The sequence below is a fragment of the Oryx dammah genome, unplaced genomic scaffold, assembly GCF_014754425.2.
Source record: "Oryx dammah isolate SB20612 unplaced genomic scaffold, SCBI_Odam_1.1 HiC_scaffold_20, whole genome shotgun sequence".
Classification (NCBI taxonomy): domain Eukaryota; kingdom Metazoa; phylum Chordata; class Mammalia; order Artiodactyla; family Bovidae; genus Oryx; species Oryx dammah.
Genome location: NW_024070204.1, coordinates 63,305,306 through 63,321,653, shown reverse-complemented (window position 1 = coordinate 63,321,653; position 16,348 = coordinate 63,305,306). Strand labels below are relative to the sequence as shown.

Here is a 16,348-nt window from a genome sequence, read left to right as displayed (position 1 = left end):
TCCCATAAAAATGAAAGTATGCATAAATAAGGACATATGGACAAGGATGTCTAGTAAATACTGATCCACAGAGAAGGGGCCTAACCCACACAAACGTTTATTAAACAGAATGAATTAGAGCTATACCCGATGACTTGCAAAGATTTCCACAAAGTAATGCTGGATTAGAAAAGATATAGAAGTTTATATAAATATGATCCAGATTCTTTTGGGGGCCATTTATCACTCAGCTTGTAGGATCTTAGCTCCCCAACCAGGAACTGAACCTGCATCTTCTGCACTGAAAGAACAGAGTCTTAACCACTGGACCATCAGAAAATTCCCTGATTCAGACTTGTTAAATGATTTTATTAAAACTTGCGTCTATATTTACTGATGTGTAGCGTTATATGAGGAGAAGGCAATGGCACCCCACTCCAGTACTCTTGCCTGGAGAATCCCAGGGACGGGGGAGCCTGGTGGGCTGCCGTCTATGGGGTCGCACAGAGTCGGACATGACTGAAGCAACTTAGCAGCAGCAGCAGGGTTGTATGAGCATGGAGAAATGTAGAAATATACACACCAAGTCAGTGATTCTCAAACATTAGCACACATCAGAATCGCCTGAAGGTGATATCTAGGCCCCACACCCAGGGTGTCTAATTCAGTAGGTTTGCAGTAAGGTCTCAGGATTTGTATTTCCAACAAGTTTCCCAAGGAGGCTAATGCTGTTGCGAATGACTGCAATAGGTTTCAATAAGAGTTACCTGTGAGACAGAAGTGGAGGGATGGAAACAGGGAGAGAATAATGGGGATCTGTGCAAGACAACATAAACAGCTTTTTACATGATTTCTTTCATGGACTGTGTGTGTATATGTGTGCATGCCCACAAATTTCTGAAAGGACTGTCTTCAAAATACTAATGAAAATTCATCCAAAGGTGAAATTTGTAGTGATCTCTATTTTCTTCTTGGTAATTTCTTATTCTTTTTATAGTAAGCAAGTGTGATTTAAATAATCCTTGAAATAAAGTCATTTTATTGAGGAAAAAAACCTTTGGAAATCAATTTCTCAAGGAAAAGCTCTTCTATTTTGTTTACAGCACTGAACTGATATTTTTGTAAAGGTGAATGCTAATTACACTTTATATAAAAATAAAAATATAATTAATGTGGAAAAGAAAGTTCTTGGATGGAGTACATAACAACATGTATTTTATGTTGCTGTTGTTCAGTTGCTGAGTCGTGTCTGACTTTCTGAGACCCGATGGACTGCAGCCCACCAAGCTCCTCTGTCCATGAGATTTCCCAGGCAAGAATACTGGAGTGGTTTGCCATTTCCTTCTCCAGGGTATCCTCCTGACCCAGGGATCGAACCCACGACTCCTGCATTAGCAGATGGATTCTTTACCATTGAGTCACCAGGGAAGCCACATGTGTGTTTTATAACCTTAATCAATAAAAATTTAGAGAAAACTCAATTTTTAAAGTAATCAAAAATAACCTACAATGGAATATAATCTGTAAAAAAAAAATCTGAATCACTATGCTGCACACATGAAATGAATGCAACATTGTAAATCAACTATGCAAATTTTTTAAATTCAGCAAAAACATACAATCTTTCTTGTGAACGTACAAACCTTTTCTCTTTCAAAATTCAATCTGATACTCAGTAAGCAAAATCTCTGTTTAAGCTGTACTTGCATCGGTTCCTCTTTTTACATACAGACTAGAAAATAAAAATAAACAAAAACCAACTAAAAATAAAAAATAACTTTATGACTTCGAATATAGAATGTAAGTTCCCAAGTGGTGTCCATTAAAGAGTATTAAGCTAGAAAATAAGTATCTTAGATCAGTTATAATCATTGTAATTTACACTATTCCAGGCTTTCCCATTTCTCATTAGTTTCTTCACTACAGCTCTTTGCTAACTTAAAACATCTCCTAAAACCATGTTACTATTCTATCTGAAAATTAAGCCTAGACTTCAAACCAGATGGCATGCCTCTGCTTTTCTACGGGGAACAAACAGCCTGGCCTTTCAGAACTGCTTCCTTTACTTCCCCTCAAAATACAGATGCAGGAAGCTGCTAGAGGCTGAAAATTGGATTTGTAATGCTTATATCCCTAAGGTTTGCATATCAATATTATAAACTCTTGGCTATCAGTCCTGCCAAATCCATCTTCTTCTATTATCTTATTATAGTGCAATGTTTCTCTGTTCCTGCAATAACAACTCAATGGACCTCCATGGTTCATTTAAAAAATTAGGGTAAGTCTAAGGCTGAGTTCAGGAATATTTCTGCATTCCCAATACTGAGATTATCCCATTCCTAAAGAAAAGCAAACAGAAATGCTTGACAAGGAGAAAAAATTTGCACCACCACCCCCGCCCCCCGCCGCCAAAATAAAGGAAAACATTTAAAGCACATGATCAGATAAACACATAATCAGAGACTACACTTCCCTGCCTCTGAAACAGGTTCCTGGAAGATAGAGAAAAAAAGATTAAGTTCTTGCGTTGTGCTCACAATAAACCTAGGTGGGTATAAGAAGAAATATACCAGATCAAGATATGAAAATACTACATAGAAACTAAAAACAAAATAATGGTCCCAAACTGTTCTGCCAAGCAGGAAATAAACTTAATAGTACAGAAAACTAAAATAAAATAGAAAAGAAAACATGCTTGCAGAAATGAGACTAAAAAAAAATTTTTTTTAAGGATAGAAGAGTTAGAACAGTCCAACCTTAGAATATCAGCTATTCTAGAAGGTGAAAACAATGATGAAAGACCAAAGGATAAAACCTTAAAAAGAAGTTGAAAGTTTTCATGGATTCAAATAAAATGTATGGGGCAGGGGGCGGGGAAAGACTTACATCCACAGATTTTTTTTTTCTATAGGTATAAAGACTCTACCATCCTTAGGAAGGATGCTCTATGGTGACCCAAAAATAAAAATTGGAAAACATTTTAACTATAAAAGTTTTGTAAGAAATAAATCAAAACAGGTTATAATCAAAGGAACCAAAAAGAAATCACTTATAGGACCCACTTGAATGAAGTATCCTTTTGTAAAGGATGGACAGAAGTTGGAGAATAATTGCTATCTATTTTTTCTTCTCCATGATTATTGCCCCATTATGTGATTTAATTCTTCTTGAGGTAAATCTCACAATTTATGTTTTTAAAGCCTGTCTTAAATGATTTTTCCAGTGTATTAGCATACAATTATGCTTAATATTTTTTATAATCAAGATCAAGAAACAACAGTTAGAACCAGACATGGAACAATGGACTGGTTCAAAATTGGGAAAGGAGTATGTCAAAGCTATATATTGTCACACTGCTTATTTAACTCATATGCAGAGTTCATCATGTGAAATGCCAGGCTGGATGAAGCATAAACTGGAATCAAGATTGCCAGGAGAAATATCAATAACCTCAGATATGCAGATAATACCACTCTAATGGCAGAAAGTGAAGAGGAACTAAAAAGCCTCTTGATGAAAGTGAAAGAAGAGAGTGAAAAAGTTGGCTTAGAGCTCAACATTCAGAAAACGAAGATCATGGCATCTGGTCCCATCACTTCATGGGAAATAGGTGGAGAAACAGTGGAAACAGTGTCAGACTTTATTTTGGGGGGCTCCAAAATCACTGCAGATGGTGACTGCAGCCATGAAATTAAAAGACGCTTACTCCTTGGAAGAAAAGCTATGACCAACCTAGACAGCATATTAAAAAGCAGAGACATTACTTTGCCAACAAAAGTCCATCTAGTCAAAGCTATGATTTTTTTCAGTAGTCGTGTATGGATGTGAGAGCTGGACCATAAAGAAGGCTGAGCACCAAAAAATTGATGCTTTTGAACTGTGGTGTTGGAGAAGACTCTTGAGAGTCCCCTGGACTGCAAGGAGATCCAACCAGTCCATCCTAAAGGAAATCAGTCCTGAATATTTATTGGAAGGACTGATGCTGAAGCTCCAATACTTTGGTCACCTGATGCAAAGAGACAACTCATTGGAAAAGACCCTGATGCTGGGAAAGATTGAAGGTAGGAGGAGAAAGGGACGACAGAGAATGAGATGGTTGGATGGCATCACTGACTCAATGGACATGATTTTGAGCCAACTCTGGGAGATGTGAGGGACCTAGAAGCATGGCGTGCTGCAGTCCATGAGGTCTCAAAGAGTCCGACACGACTGAGGGACTGAACAACAACAGCAACTCATCTCAGTATGTTTAGGACTCTTCATAATTTTCTAGTTTTGTTTGGGTTCTCTCTTAATCACACTTAAGAGTTATCTTGTTTTTCCAAAAGAACTAGTCATGACAACTAGATAGAATCACTGGAAATACACTGGAAAGAATCAAAATTCTGAGATTCAGTGTATCAGTCACATGAGAAAACACATCATGTAAATAAATGCCAAAAGAACCTTCAATAAAATTCAACACAAATTTATAGATAAAACTCTGGGAAAAAAATACACCAAAATGTCAACACCATTATGCATAACAGGATTAAAAATGATGTTGATTTTTGCATGTATTTTTAAATAAATATATATATATAACACAATAAATATGAATAAAATATCATGGGCTTATAACCAGTTTGCAGTAAACTAGGAGAAAACAGAAGTGAATATTTATGAAACATCTGAAGATAGAAGGTCACAGAGGAAGCCTGCCCCAAGATACAAAAACAAATAATAGCCTAGCTTGTGTCTGCTTTGCCTATGTGTTACTCATCTGATGAAATTTGATTTAAAACTTGTTTTCATTATAATATTTCCCCCACTGACTGCTTACTGCATGAGGTCAAGTGGGAAGCTTGGTTTAGGTCAATCCACAAAGATATTGACATAAAACATCAAGTGAAAAAGCACAGTTCAGTTATGCTAAATATAGTGTATTTCATCTGAGATACTAGTTATAATACGCATTTTATATTTCACTGCCAAGAAAAACTGCCAAGTTTTTGTGAGATTTTATACGTAGTAAAAGAGCTCATCGAAATTTATAGACTTTACCACATTATCATGTTGCTTTTTCCATGTCTTTCTATATACACAGTAACTTTGACTTTTTAATGCCAAGTCACAGTGAAATCCTTTTGAAAGCAATTAATTCATATAGAGCCAGAAAGGCACATATGGCAACAGTGTGAACCTTTGTGAGCAAGGTCACACATCCGCAGGTATTGACAGCTCCATCACGACACCTGCCAGGATAAACACCGAAGTGAGATTCTGTCAATTTCAGAGATGTCAAATGAGAAAATTACACATCTAAACTGATAAATAACAGTAACGTTTCACACCATCAGTCCCCAGCCATTTTGGCACTGGGAATGGTTTCATGAAGGACAACTTTTCCCAGGACTGGGAGGTGCAGGACGGTTTCGGGAGGATTCAAGCGCCTCCACTCCGCCTCAGGTCACTCTCACCAGGACCACACAACCTACATCCCTCACACGTGCAGTTTACAGAAGGGTTCACAGCCCATAAGAATCTAATATCACCAATGATGTGGCATGAGGTGGGGCTCGGGTGATAACGCAAGCAATGGGGAGCCGCTGTAGATACAGATGAAGCTTTGCTTGCTCACCTGCCGCTCACCTCCCGCTAACCGGCCACAGACCAGTACCAGTCTGTGGCCCAGGGGCTGGGGATCCCTGTTTTAAACTATCTATAGAGGATGAGATTATGAGTGACTTATTTTCTTAACACTTTCTGTATTTTTTTGTTTTTTTCTAATTAGTTTATATTACTTGATAATGAAAAAAAACTTTTTTGCTGTCCTTTGGTCTGTTTAAGTGTCTTCTCTCCTTAAGCAATGCATATTGACTCTTCCCAAATCTGGTCTTAATCTGGTAGTCTAGGTTCAAAATAGTTATAACAAAATGTTCACCAACTACGAGGTTTTGAAAGCTGGAGGCATAATCCTCCCAGACTTCAGACCATAATACAAAGCTCCAGTAAACAAAGCAGTAGGTACTAGCACACATCAAAAAAGACATATGGATCAATGGGACAGAACAGAGAAAGAAACACACACAGGGACAGTCAACCTGCAACAAAGTGGGCAAGAATATACAATAAAGGAGAGACAGGCTCCTCAGCTAGTGGTGTCGGGAACGCAGCTATCCAGGATAGCTGCACATAAATCAACGAAGGTAGAACAATCCCTCACACTGTACACAAAGATAAACTCAAAATGAATGGCCTAAAGACTTAAATACAAGACGTGACTCTGTAAAACTCCTAGGAAAGAACATAGGCAAAACACTCTCTGACATAAATCACAGCAATGTTCTCGTAGCTCAGTCTCCCAAGGCAATAGAAATAAAGGCAAAAATAAACAAATGAGATCTAATCAAACTTAAAATTTTTTTCACAGCAAAAGAAACCATAAACAAAACAAAAAGACATCCTACTGAGTGGGAGAAAATATTTTCAAAGGATGCAACTGACAAGGGCTTAATTTTCAAAATATACAAACAGCTCATACAACTCAATGACAAAAAAAAAAGAAAGCCCAATGAAAAATGGGCAGAAGACCAACAGAGACATTTCTTCAAGGACGACATACAGATGGCCAATAGGCACATGAAAAGATGCTTAACATTATTAATTATTAGAGAAATACAAATCAAAACTACAGTGAGGTACCACCATACACTGGTCAGAATGGCCATCATCAAAAAGTCTACAAACAACAAATGCTGGGGCAGGCAGGGGGTAGGGGGGTGGGGTGCTGGGGTGGGGGGTTGGGGGTGGTGGGTGCAGAGAAAAGGGAACCTCTCTACACTGCTCATGAGAATGTGAACTGATGCAGCCCCTAGAAAAAACACTATGGAGGTTCCAAAAAAAATAAAATAGAGTTGCCATATTAAAAATAGAGTGCCAGCAATCCCACTCCTGGGCATTTATCTGGAGGAAACTCTAATTCAAGTGGATACAATGCACCCCTATGTTCACAGCAGCACTACTTACAATAGCTAAGACATGGAAGTACCCTAAAGGTCCACTGACAGATAAATGGATAAAGATGTGGCATATATATATATATATATGGAATGGAATATTACTCAGCCATAAAAAAGAATGAAATAATGCCATTTGCAGCAACAGGAATGGACCTAGAAATTATTGTGCTACATAAAGTCAGAAAGAAAGCCAAAAATGCCATATGATATAGCACTTATACAGAGAAATCTAAAATCTGACACAGATGAACTTATTTATGAAACAGAAACAGACTCTCAGACACAGAGAACAAACTTACGTCTACCAAAGGGGAAAAGGTATGGCACAGGGATAAATTAGGAGTTTGGGATTAGCAGATTAGTGCTGTTGCTTAGTCACTAGTGAAGTGAAGTCGCTCAGTCATGTCCGACTCTTTGCGACCCCATGGACCGTAGCCTATCAGGCTCCTCCGTCCATGGGATTTTCCAGGCAAGAGTGCTGGAGTGGATTGCCATTTCCTTCTCCAGGGGATCTTCCCATCCCAGGGACCGAACCCATGATTCCTGCATTAGTAGGTGAATTCTTTACCACTGAGCCACCTGGGATACAAACTACTATACATAAAATAGATGAATAACAAGGTCCTGCTGTACAGCACAGGAAACTATATTCAGTACTCTATAATAAACCATAATGGAAAAGAATATAAAAAGGAAAAAACTATATATATAGTTATATGTGTGTGTGTGTATAACTGAATCACTGCTGTACAGCAGTAACTAATCCAACACTGTAAATCAAACATACTTCAATTTTTTAAAAAGCTACAAAGTTTTATATCATGATTAGATTTTAGATCTGTTTGGTTTGAGGTAGGGGAGCAGAGTGGAAAGAATAAAGCTAAAGAGGATTAAGTTATCAAAAAAAAAAAAAATTAAAAACTTGTGACTAAATTGGTCTAATTTAGCCTTGAACCAATCTCTTTTTTTAATCTTAATTGTGGCTAGGCCAAGTCTAACTATCTATAATTCATTTTATGACCTCCAAATCACAACCTAGAGAGAACACTCTAGACAATGGGTAACCCAGAAAGCAGCTTTCTCATTATTCAGTTATTTTATCATTTTGTTTTTCTCCAGAGAATAGAGCAAAATGTGTAAGGGGGAGGGGAGGACGCAGCACGGGAGGAGGAGGGAGAGAGGGAGGGCCACCTGGGTAGTGATGTGTGTGGTAAGGGGAAACGAATGACTATATTTTAATGGACTTAAGATTCTATTTAAATTTGTTCCAGTTCCTTGATATTTTGCCTATTGGGGATATACCTAAATTGAGATTATACCCTTATTCTAGATTTAATATTCTTGGTGTATTTCATGAGTAGATGATGCAAAGGCTACCTGAAACCCCAGTTCCAATGCATACACCCATGCCCACCCACCAGCAACACAGGTTCCAAGAAAAGAGGTTATGCCTAAAATAAGGAAGGTAGAGAAAATCATCTGTCACTTTCTATGTGGGGAGACAACTGGTTCACTTCTGTTACACCTAGTAACTGCCTTCAGGAACAGACTCCTCTGTCAGCCCAGAAGGCACATCTGATCAGGAACCTCAGCAGGCTGCTCTGCCCACACAGCCCCCACCACCACCTATTCTATGTATGTCCCAGCACTTTTGCCTTTGAATTCCTATTTCATGATTTTACTTATCATGTTACCAACTATCACTGAACCCCTCTCCTCCAAAGACACACACAGAAAGCATTCTTGGTTATTATCAGCATCTCATATAATAATGTGTTCAAAAATCATCCACAGAGATAAACTGAGTATTTTTGAGTTCAGAAGTTAATACAGTTAAGCATTGGTGGTATAGTGGTGAGCAGAGCTGCCTTCCAGAAGTTATACAGTTAAAAGTTACTCAGGAAAATACCATTAAAACCTAGACTTTGGAACCAGGAGTCAACCAGTTTTAAAAGTCTCCATGCAAAAACTTGAACTAGACTGTAATGCTGTGTGCGGTTTTTTAAAAGTCCCAATTCAATGGCAAGCAAAACATTTCTTCCCACTTTGGTCCTGTGGGTTTCACGTCCAAGAATGAGCCACTTAGGCCTGCAGCCCAGGGCTTAGGCACTTACATACAGAGGTACTTCGCTGCAGTTCAGCTCCATGGTTTCCGCAACTGCAATGAAAATAACAAACGAGAGAGTTATTGGAGGAGTCCCCGTGTGACCAACCAGTAGAGCTGTATCCTGCCTTTCAGTTAGGAGGGAAGAGATACCCACTAGATAGGAAAACTGCAGAGTCAAAACTAAGAACAAAAGAATAAGATGCTCTCCGTATAAAATAACTTCCCCCCTTTCTTCTTTCACATGAGTATCTACAATAAGGAAAACCTATCACCCCCAACATTATCCCACTGACTGCTCCCAAACAGAAATTATCAATATATTTCAGAAAGCCAAGAAAGGGCAACACAAGCATGTGGCAAGTTTTGCTTTAGTTAATCACTTAAGCTACTCTGAGGTCAGAATCCACTCCTGGCTGGACGGGGCAGGAGCCTATGGTGACAAGATAGATCTAGGATCTGTTACTCAGGACCTGAAAGCTTTCTCTGGAGGGAGGCAGCCCACTGTCAGCCTAACCAGTCTCTCCACTAGCTGTACACACCCCATCTGCACCCAGAAACCAGCTGGCAGCTTAGACAGAAGCAGCATCATTTAAAAGAGGTTCACTGAACACCTTCAATGGGCTCAGCATCGCACAAAGATGACCAGGAAGTGGTCCACCCCTCAGAGAGCTCACAGCTGAACAACAGACACCCAAAGATGGGAAGAAAGAGAAGAGTGGGCTGTGTGTGAACTCTGAGGAGGGCCGACAAGGAGACTCAAGGCCCCCATCCCCTCTCCCCCCACCCACCTGCGTCCTCTGGGACACAGCTCTGCTCACCAGGCCAAGCCTGGCCCTGGTCCCCAGGCCACCACCAGCTGCAGTACTTTGGGGATGTCTCTTAAGAAGGCAGACATGTAGCACCTGCATTGTGACTTTTGAGTACAGTAATCCCTAGAGGACACACGTGACCCAGAGGACAAATACAAAGAATCCTATTTTATTTTTTTATAAAATCATTTAGCTCACATTTTACTAATAGTTCATAAACATGCTGGCGCTGGCCACCTTCCTGGGTGACAAGTTACCTTCCATGCTCATCTGGAGAGAAGGCCAAGGGCATCACAAGGCTGAGGGGTTGACAGTCAGGCCCCGCCTTGGTCCTGGTTTTCAACACTTTGGGCCCCGTGGCAGTTCATGTGGACACACTTAAATGGGCTTCCAGGTTATCATTAACAATTTTTAATGAAACTAACCTCGTAAATTGGATGAACGGTTTAAGGAGTCCAGGAAAGAAAGTTCAAATTAAAAATAACACTAACCACAAAAATGACAAAACTGAGACTCCCAATCCCAAAAGGAATTGTTCATCAGCTACACTACGAAATAAAAATAATGACCAACCTGAGAGCACTGATAAGTACACGCCCCCAAGGTTCAAAATGATCAAGAAGGCATTTAAAATATGAACGTAGGACTTCCCAGGTGGTATGGTACGGTGGATAGGAATCTGCCTGAAATGCAGGGAGGGGTTGATTGATCCCTGGGCAATCAACCCATGGGACTGATCGCATGCTGAGCAGCAACTAAGACCCTGCACCACAACTGCCGAGCCTGTGCCCTAGGGCCCACGAGCCACAGCTACTAAAGCTGGTGTGACTAGAGCCTGTGCTCCACAAGAGAAACCACCACGGTGAGAAGCTCGCACAACGCAACTAGAGAAAGCCCACGCTGCTGCGCTAAGTCGCCTCAGTGTGTCCGACTCTGTGTGACCCCATAGACGACAGCCCACCAGGATCCGCCATCCCTGGGATTCTCCAGGCAAGAACACTGGAGTGGGTTGCCATTTCCTTCTCCAATGCATGAAAGTGAAAAGTGAAAGTGAGGTCGCTTAGTTGTGTCCAACTCTTCTCGACTCCATGGACTGTAGCCCACCAGGCTTTTCCGTCCATGGGATTTTCCAGGCAAGAGTACTGGAGTTGGATGCCATCGCCTTCTCCAGAGAAAGCCCATACTCAGCAACAAAGACCCAGTGCAACCAAAAATAAATAAATAAAATTTAAAACATGTAGGGCTCCCCTGGGAGGCCCAGCTGGTAAAGAATACGCCTGCAACTGTGGGAGACTTGGGTTTGGTCCCTGGGTTGGGAAGATCCCCTGGAGAAGGGAAAGGCTACCCACTCCAGTATTCTGGTCTAGAGAATTCCATGTACTATGTAGTCCATGGGATCGCAAAGAGTCGGACACGACTGAGTGACTTTCACTTTCAAATGAATGTATATCCACAGCACGTGCACCATGACTGTCACACTAAATGTATGCTGTGTCTCAAAATACTAGTCAGTTTTCACCTGTCAGCAGTCATGTCATACACAACTCTGATCTTCGATGAAACTTTACTGAACTTGATAACAAAATCAGAAGACTCTTTGAAGATTTCTACTTAATAGTGAAAGAAACAAATGCATTCTATGGTAAGCACAGTGCTAAGAAAAAAATGGCTGAAACACAGAGTGAAAAACACAAAGTATAAAAACTAAAGCACGTTCCTTTATGAGCAAAACTGTTAAAACTGAATATTTTAAGAAGCCTATTAGGACAAATTAAGCTGTGTGGAAGACTTGCCATGTAGTTGGAGAAAACTACAGATGGTATTAGATTTTGTCTGATAAAATACATTTAAAAAGTCACTTTGGGTGAAAATATGACGATTTTCTGAAGAGTGAATTACTGCTTCAATAATGTTCAAAATACAACCCTGATGGGGCAACTTCTCAGATAGGAAGTTTAAAAAGCACAAATGCAAAATCCATTCATTGTGTCATTCATGGGTGAGATATCGTAACAAAGAACTTGAAGCCAAAAGCACACAGTTTCACAGAATGTCAGTGTGGTTAATTTTATAGAAATAAGACCTTTAAACACAGTTAAATCTTTACAATCCCTGCAACAAGACGGGAAATGACCATAAAAATCTTTACCACATTAAAGGGTGTTGGTTATATTGCAACAAAGTACTTTAAAAAGTTGCCAAACATGTACTACCTAATCTTCTAACAAAAACAGAAGTGTTCCAAATTTTTGCTGGGTTTTCCAAGATTAAAACTGGCTGTTTATAGCAGATTTTTCTTAAAATATTTTCCAAATAAATATCCTATCCCTTCTAGAAAGGGGTGATATTTAATAAGTGAAAAAGAAAAGACATCTCAAAAGAAAGGTTATAGACAGTATGCTAAGTCGCTTCAGTCGTGTCCGACTCTGCGTGACCCCATAGACGGCAGCCCACCAGGCTCCCCCATCCCTGGGATTCTCCAGGCAAGAACACCAGAGTGGGTTGCCATTTCTTTCTCCAATGCATGAAAGTGAAAAGTGAAAGTGAAGTCACTCAGTCGTGTCTTACTCTTGGCGACCCCATGGACTGCAGCCCACCAGGCTCCTCCGTCCATGCGATTTACAGTATACACCATTGTAAAAACATTCTGAAAAAGTATTTGTATGTTTTTATCTTGTGGTTTTGATGCAAAAATTATTTAAAGTTTACCATCTACAAAGCCCTCATACACGCATGCTTTAAATTTTGGGGAAAGGCTTTCTAATATACTTTTTTAAACTTGCCAAATGTTTCATGAGTTTTTTCCTTTTTAATGCAACAACTTCTGATTAATTTGCAGGAAGAATTACTAACATCAGGAAAAATGGGAATTTACTAGCTACATTTAAACAAACTCTTGTATAATTGTTGGATGGGATTAAAATATAAATCCCTTTATTTATAAGTACACCCAGCACTCACTTCTTCAATTAGAATCTTTTTTTACCATAGTATGGTATCTTTTCCAGCTATGACACTTCAAAGCCAATTTCAAAATAAACAGTACTTGGAACCAGACATTCAAGCCAAAGTACTACACAGCATTAAAATTACTAAGCATAGATTTTCAAAACAGTGGCACATTATCACTATATTACTCTGCCATGTATTACATGTCAATGCTTTTAGTGAGAACAAAAGGGGCCATTAAAAAAATTTTTTTACTACAATGTTTAACCCTTACAGCTTTTTAGATTTGAGGTATGTTTTAGAATATACGCTGTTACAGTAGTTATTGTCGTTAGGTCACTAAGTCATGTCTGACGCTTTGCAACCCATGGACTGCAGCACGCCAGGCTCCCCTGTCCTTCACTGTCTCCCAGAGTTTGCTCAAATTCATGTCTGTGCTACAGCAGCATGTTTTATTAATAACTACATTAAGTAAGGGATACATGCTAACATTTCATACTTAAGGGTACAGGACAACATTTTGAAGCTCTACTCTATAAAGTAAGCAAGCCTTCCCCACAATGGTTAGGCTGCTTTTCCCAAGTCTTCCTCCGGGTTCAGTAGACTAAGGCATGACCTGTGGAGTGCAGGGCGCTCACCAGAGCCTCTAGAGTTGTGTGTTTATCCAGTGAAAAGGCCCACGTGAGCTGAAGTGCACTACAGAATCCAACCTGGCACAGCTCTGCAAAGGATCCAGGGTCTCCAGTCAGCACAAGGCCCACTTCATCAAACGCCTGCCTCAACTTTGGACTGTAATTATCTCAGACAAAAAGCAAAACATCAAGGGCTAAACAACATATTTACATTTCACCTGATATTCACCAACTCATATTTTATTATTTCCGTTTACCTTTTGCCTGTTTTCAGTGAAGACAGTTATGAACCATTTTGAGCAGCAGTTTTCTTGTTTTTCAGAGAAACTATATTTCACTGCTTGAAAAAATAAACTAAAACCAACCCCCCCCCCCAGTTCTCAACCTCAGTTCCCCACACTTATAAAACCTCTATCAGGATCACCTGCTTAAGCTGTAAAGAACAAAGTCCAAGCAAATATATCTTCAAATAAAACTTCAAACCAAATCAGATATTAAAAACTATATCCTCGCTTTTCTGAAATTAATTCCTCTGTTATAGCTAAAAGCAGTAGGCTCTGTGTTCACTTGCAGAGCTGCAAGAGCTGCATGGTGAAATGTGGCCACACCTCCTTTTACATCAAGTTTAATGATAAAAAATTTGTATTTGCTAAACAAGTCACAATTGCCTAAGTTCTTCACGTGCTGTAGCTTTGCACTATGTAGGTGAAGTGTCATGCACTGCGCTTCATTTTCTAATGCTTGAGTTCTCCACCTGCAATTTCAAAAATTGAGACTCGAGTACTTTTATATTGTACTGCATTGTTTTTTAATATTTCTTGGGAAACTGAAGAGCCAATACAGTTCTAGTCTTGCTGGCAGACACCATGGACTAATTTGGGGTCTCAGTAGAGAGCCGCAACTTTTAATTTTACTCCCAAAAGAGGAAACAATCTTGTGAAAAGATCAAGATACAAAAAATTCAATATTTTAGATATTTTTTGAAAGACACACACTATTCCAATATCTTTGATTGCTAGTTAACACTAAAGAAAAATATTAGGCTATTTTCAACAGGTGAAAAGAATATTTTAATGTTTAAAAATAACATTTAACTAATACAGAAAAAAAAATCAATTCTTTGAAGTTCTGGGTTTCTCAAGTTTTTGCATCTAAATGAAATATTCTAAGACTGATTCAATATAAAACCATGGCTAATTTTGTCTTCAACATGCTAAAAATTGGTGTGTATGCCTCTCATACAACCTATTAACAGATAATGGTCAAATATTCATCAATACTATAAACAACTACATTTAGAAGGACAATGGTATGTGAAGTACTGCATTACATATTTTACCAACATCATCTCAGAGAACCCTCATGGCTGCTGTTGTTCAATCGCTAAGTCATGTCCGACTCTTTGTGACCCCATGGACTGCAGTACTCCAGGCTTCCCTGTACTTCACTAACTCCTGGAGTTTGCTCAAACTCATGTCCACTGATTCAGTAGCATTGAGAAAATGCTACTTAGTTACCTAAACCTTCATTTACAAGTCCCTCCAGTTACAATGTTAACTTCAAAGCAAGTTACCTAAACAAAAACATTTAAATGAACAGACCACTTACAGAATTACAAGCAACAACCTCCCGTGTTCATTCTTCCCCCAACCCAATGCCACCATCTACCCTCTAGCAATTTTATCCTGTACACCAAAATTTTTTCTATAGTTGTTTGCTTTGGCTTGATGTGGTTACCAGATATTTTAACTAAAAAACAAATAAACCGAAAATAATGCTGGCAATCTTTTTTTTTAAGTATGAAATAAGGGCTTCCCTGGTGGCTCAGAGGGTAAAACGTCTGCCTGCAATGCAGGAGACCCGGGTTCAATCCCTGGGTCGGGAAGATCCCCTGGAGAAGGAAACGGCAACCCACTTCAGTACTCTTGCTTGGAAAATCCCATGGATGGAGGAGCCTGGTAGGCTACAGTCCATGGGGTCGCAAAGAGTCGGACACGACTGAGCGACTTCCCTTTCCCTTTCAAGGTTAAATAAAATTGAGAAGAGAGTTTGAATACTGGAAAACTTCAAGTCACATACAAAACTATCAATGAGAATGTGACAGAGATCCATTAACAAGTAAAAAAGAAATAATCATAATAAGATAAAAGCTTAAAGACAGTAATTTCAACATTAAAGGAATACGGGTACCTTCTTCCCACCTAGGAGAAAATAGAAGACGATCTTGGGTATTTCTAATAAAAATGACCCTCATAATAATGCTTTGCAAATCAAATAAGACACCACCAATGTCCCACTGTATAAGTTGTGCCAAAAAAAAGTCACAACCTCCTTCAATTAATCTCTCACACACACGTGATTCACCTTATGTTCATTCTAAGAGTCAACAGAGCTGAAAACTGTGTATTAGGTCACCCTGAACAAGGCTAGGTTGGTATTTAAGCAGCCATTCCAGAACTGTAAGCTCTAGCCTTGATGTTCTGCTGCCTTTCAGCCAAAGGAATAAAATATAAATTTTATAAATATTTTCAGAATTTCAATTTCATTTTCAAAAACTAGAACCCCAGGCAAATCTTTTCTCCACGACTGCTACCTCTGAATTGTGGTCCCCATTCTAAGGAGCTTCACTTTAAAGGGCCTTCCTGATACCTGCCCTCTTCAGCTAGGAGGGCCTCCAGCACCGCTGTCTCCACTTCACAAGGGCAAAGAAAAGCTCAGCAAAGTTGTGCCACTTGACTGAGAATGAAACCAAGAGGTTAACTGTGGCCAAGGCATGTGGATCCAGCCTGTCTGACCCCAGAGCCCATGCTCTCCTTGGCCTCAGCACTGTCCTTTTGTAACATTACTACAATCTGAAAGACAGAAATTCAT

At 39.4% G+C, this 16,348-nt stretch overlaps 1 protein-coding gene across 3 annotated transcripts in view; it reads right to left on the bottom strand.

Moving 5' to 3' along the window:
• Positions 1-16,348, bottom strand: part of ARHGEF28 (Rho guanine nucleotide exchange factor 28) — a 340,651-nt gene that overhangs the window by 267,317 nt on the left and 56,986 nt on the right. For all 3 annotated transcript variants that reach the window (XM_040262701.1, XM_040262702.1, XM_040262704.1), the window contains exon 2: positions 9,095-9,138. In XM_040262701.1, the coding sequence (XP_040118635.1) occupies positions 9,095-9,127 (33 nt within the window). In that variant the 5' untranslated portion in view covers positions 9,128-9,138. The remainder of the gene's footprint in view (positions 1-9,094; positions 9,139-16,348) is intronic.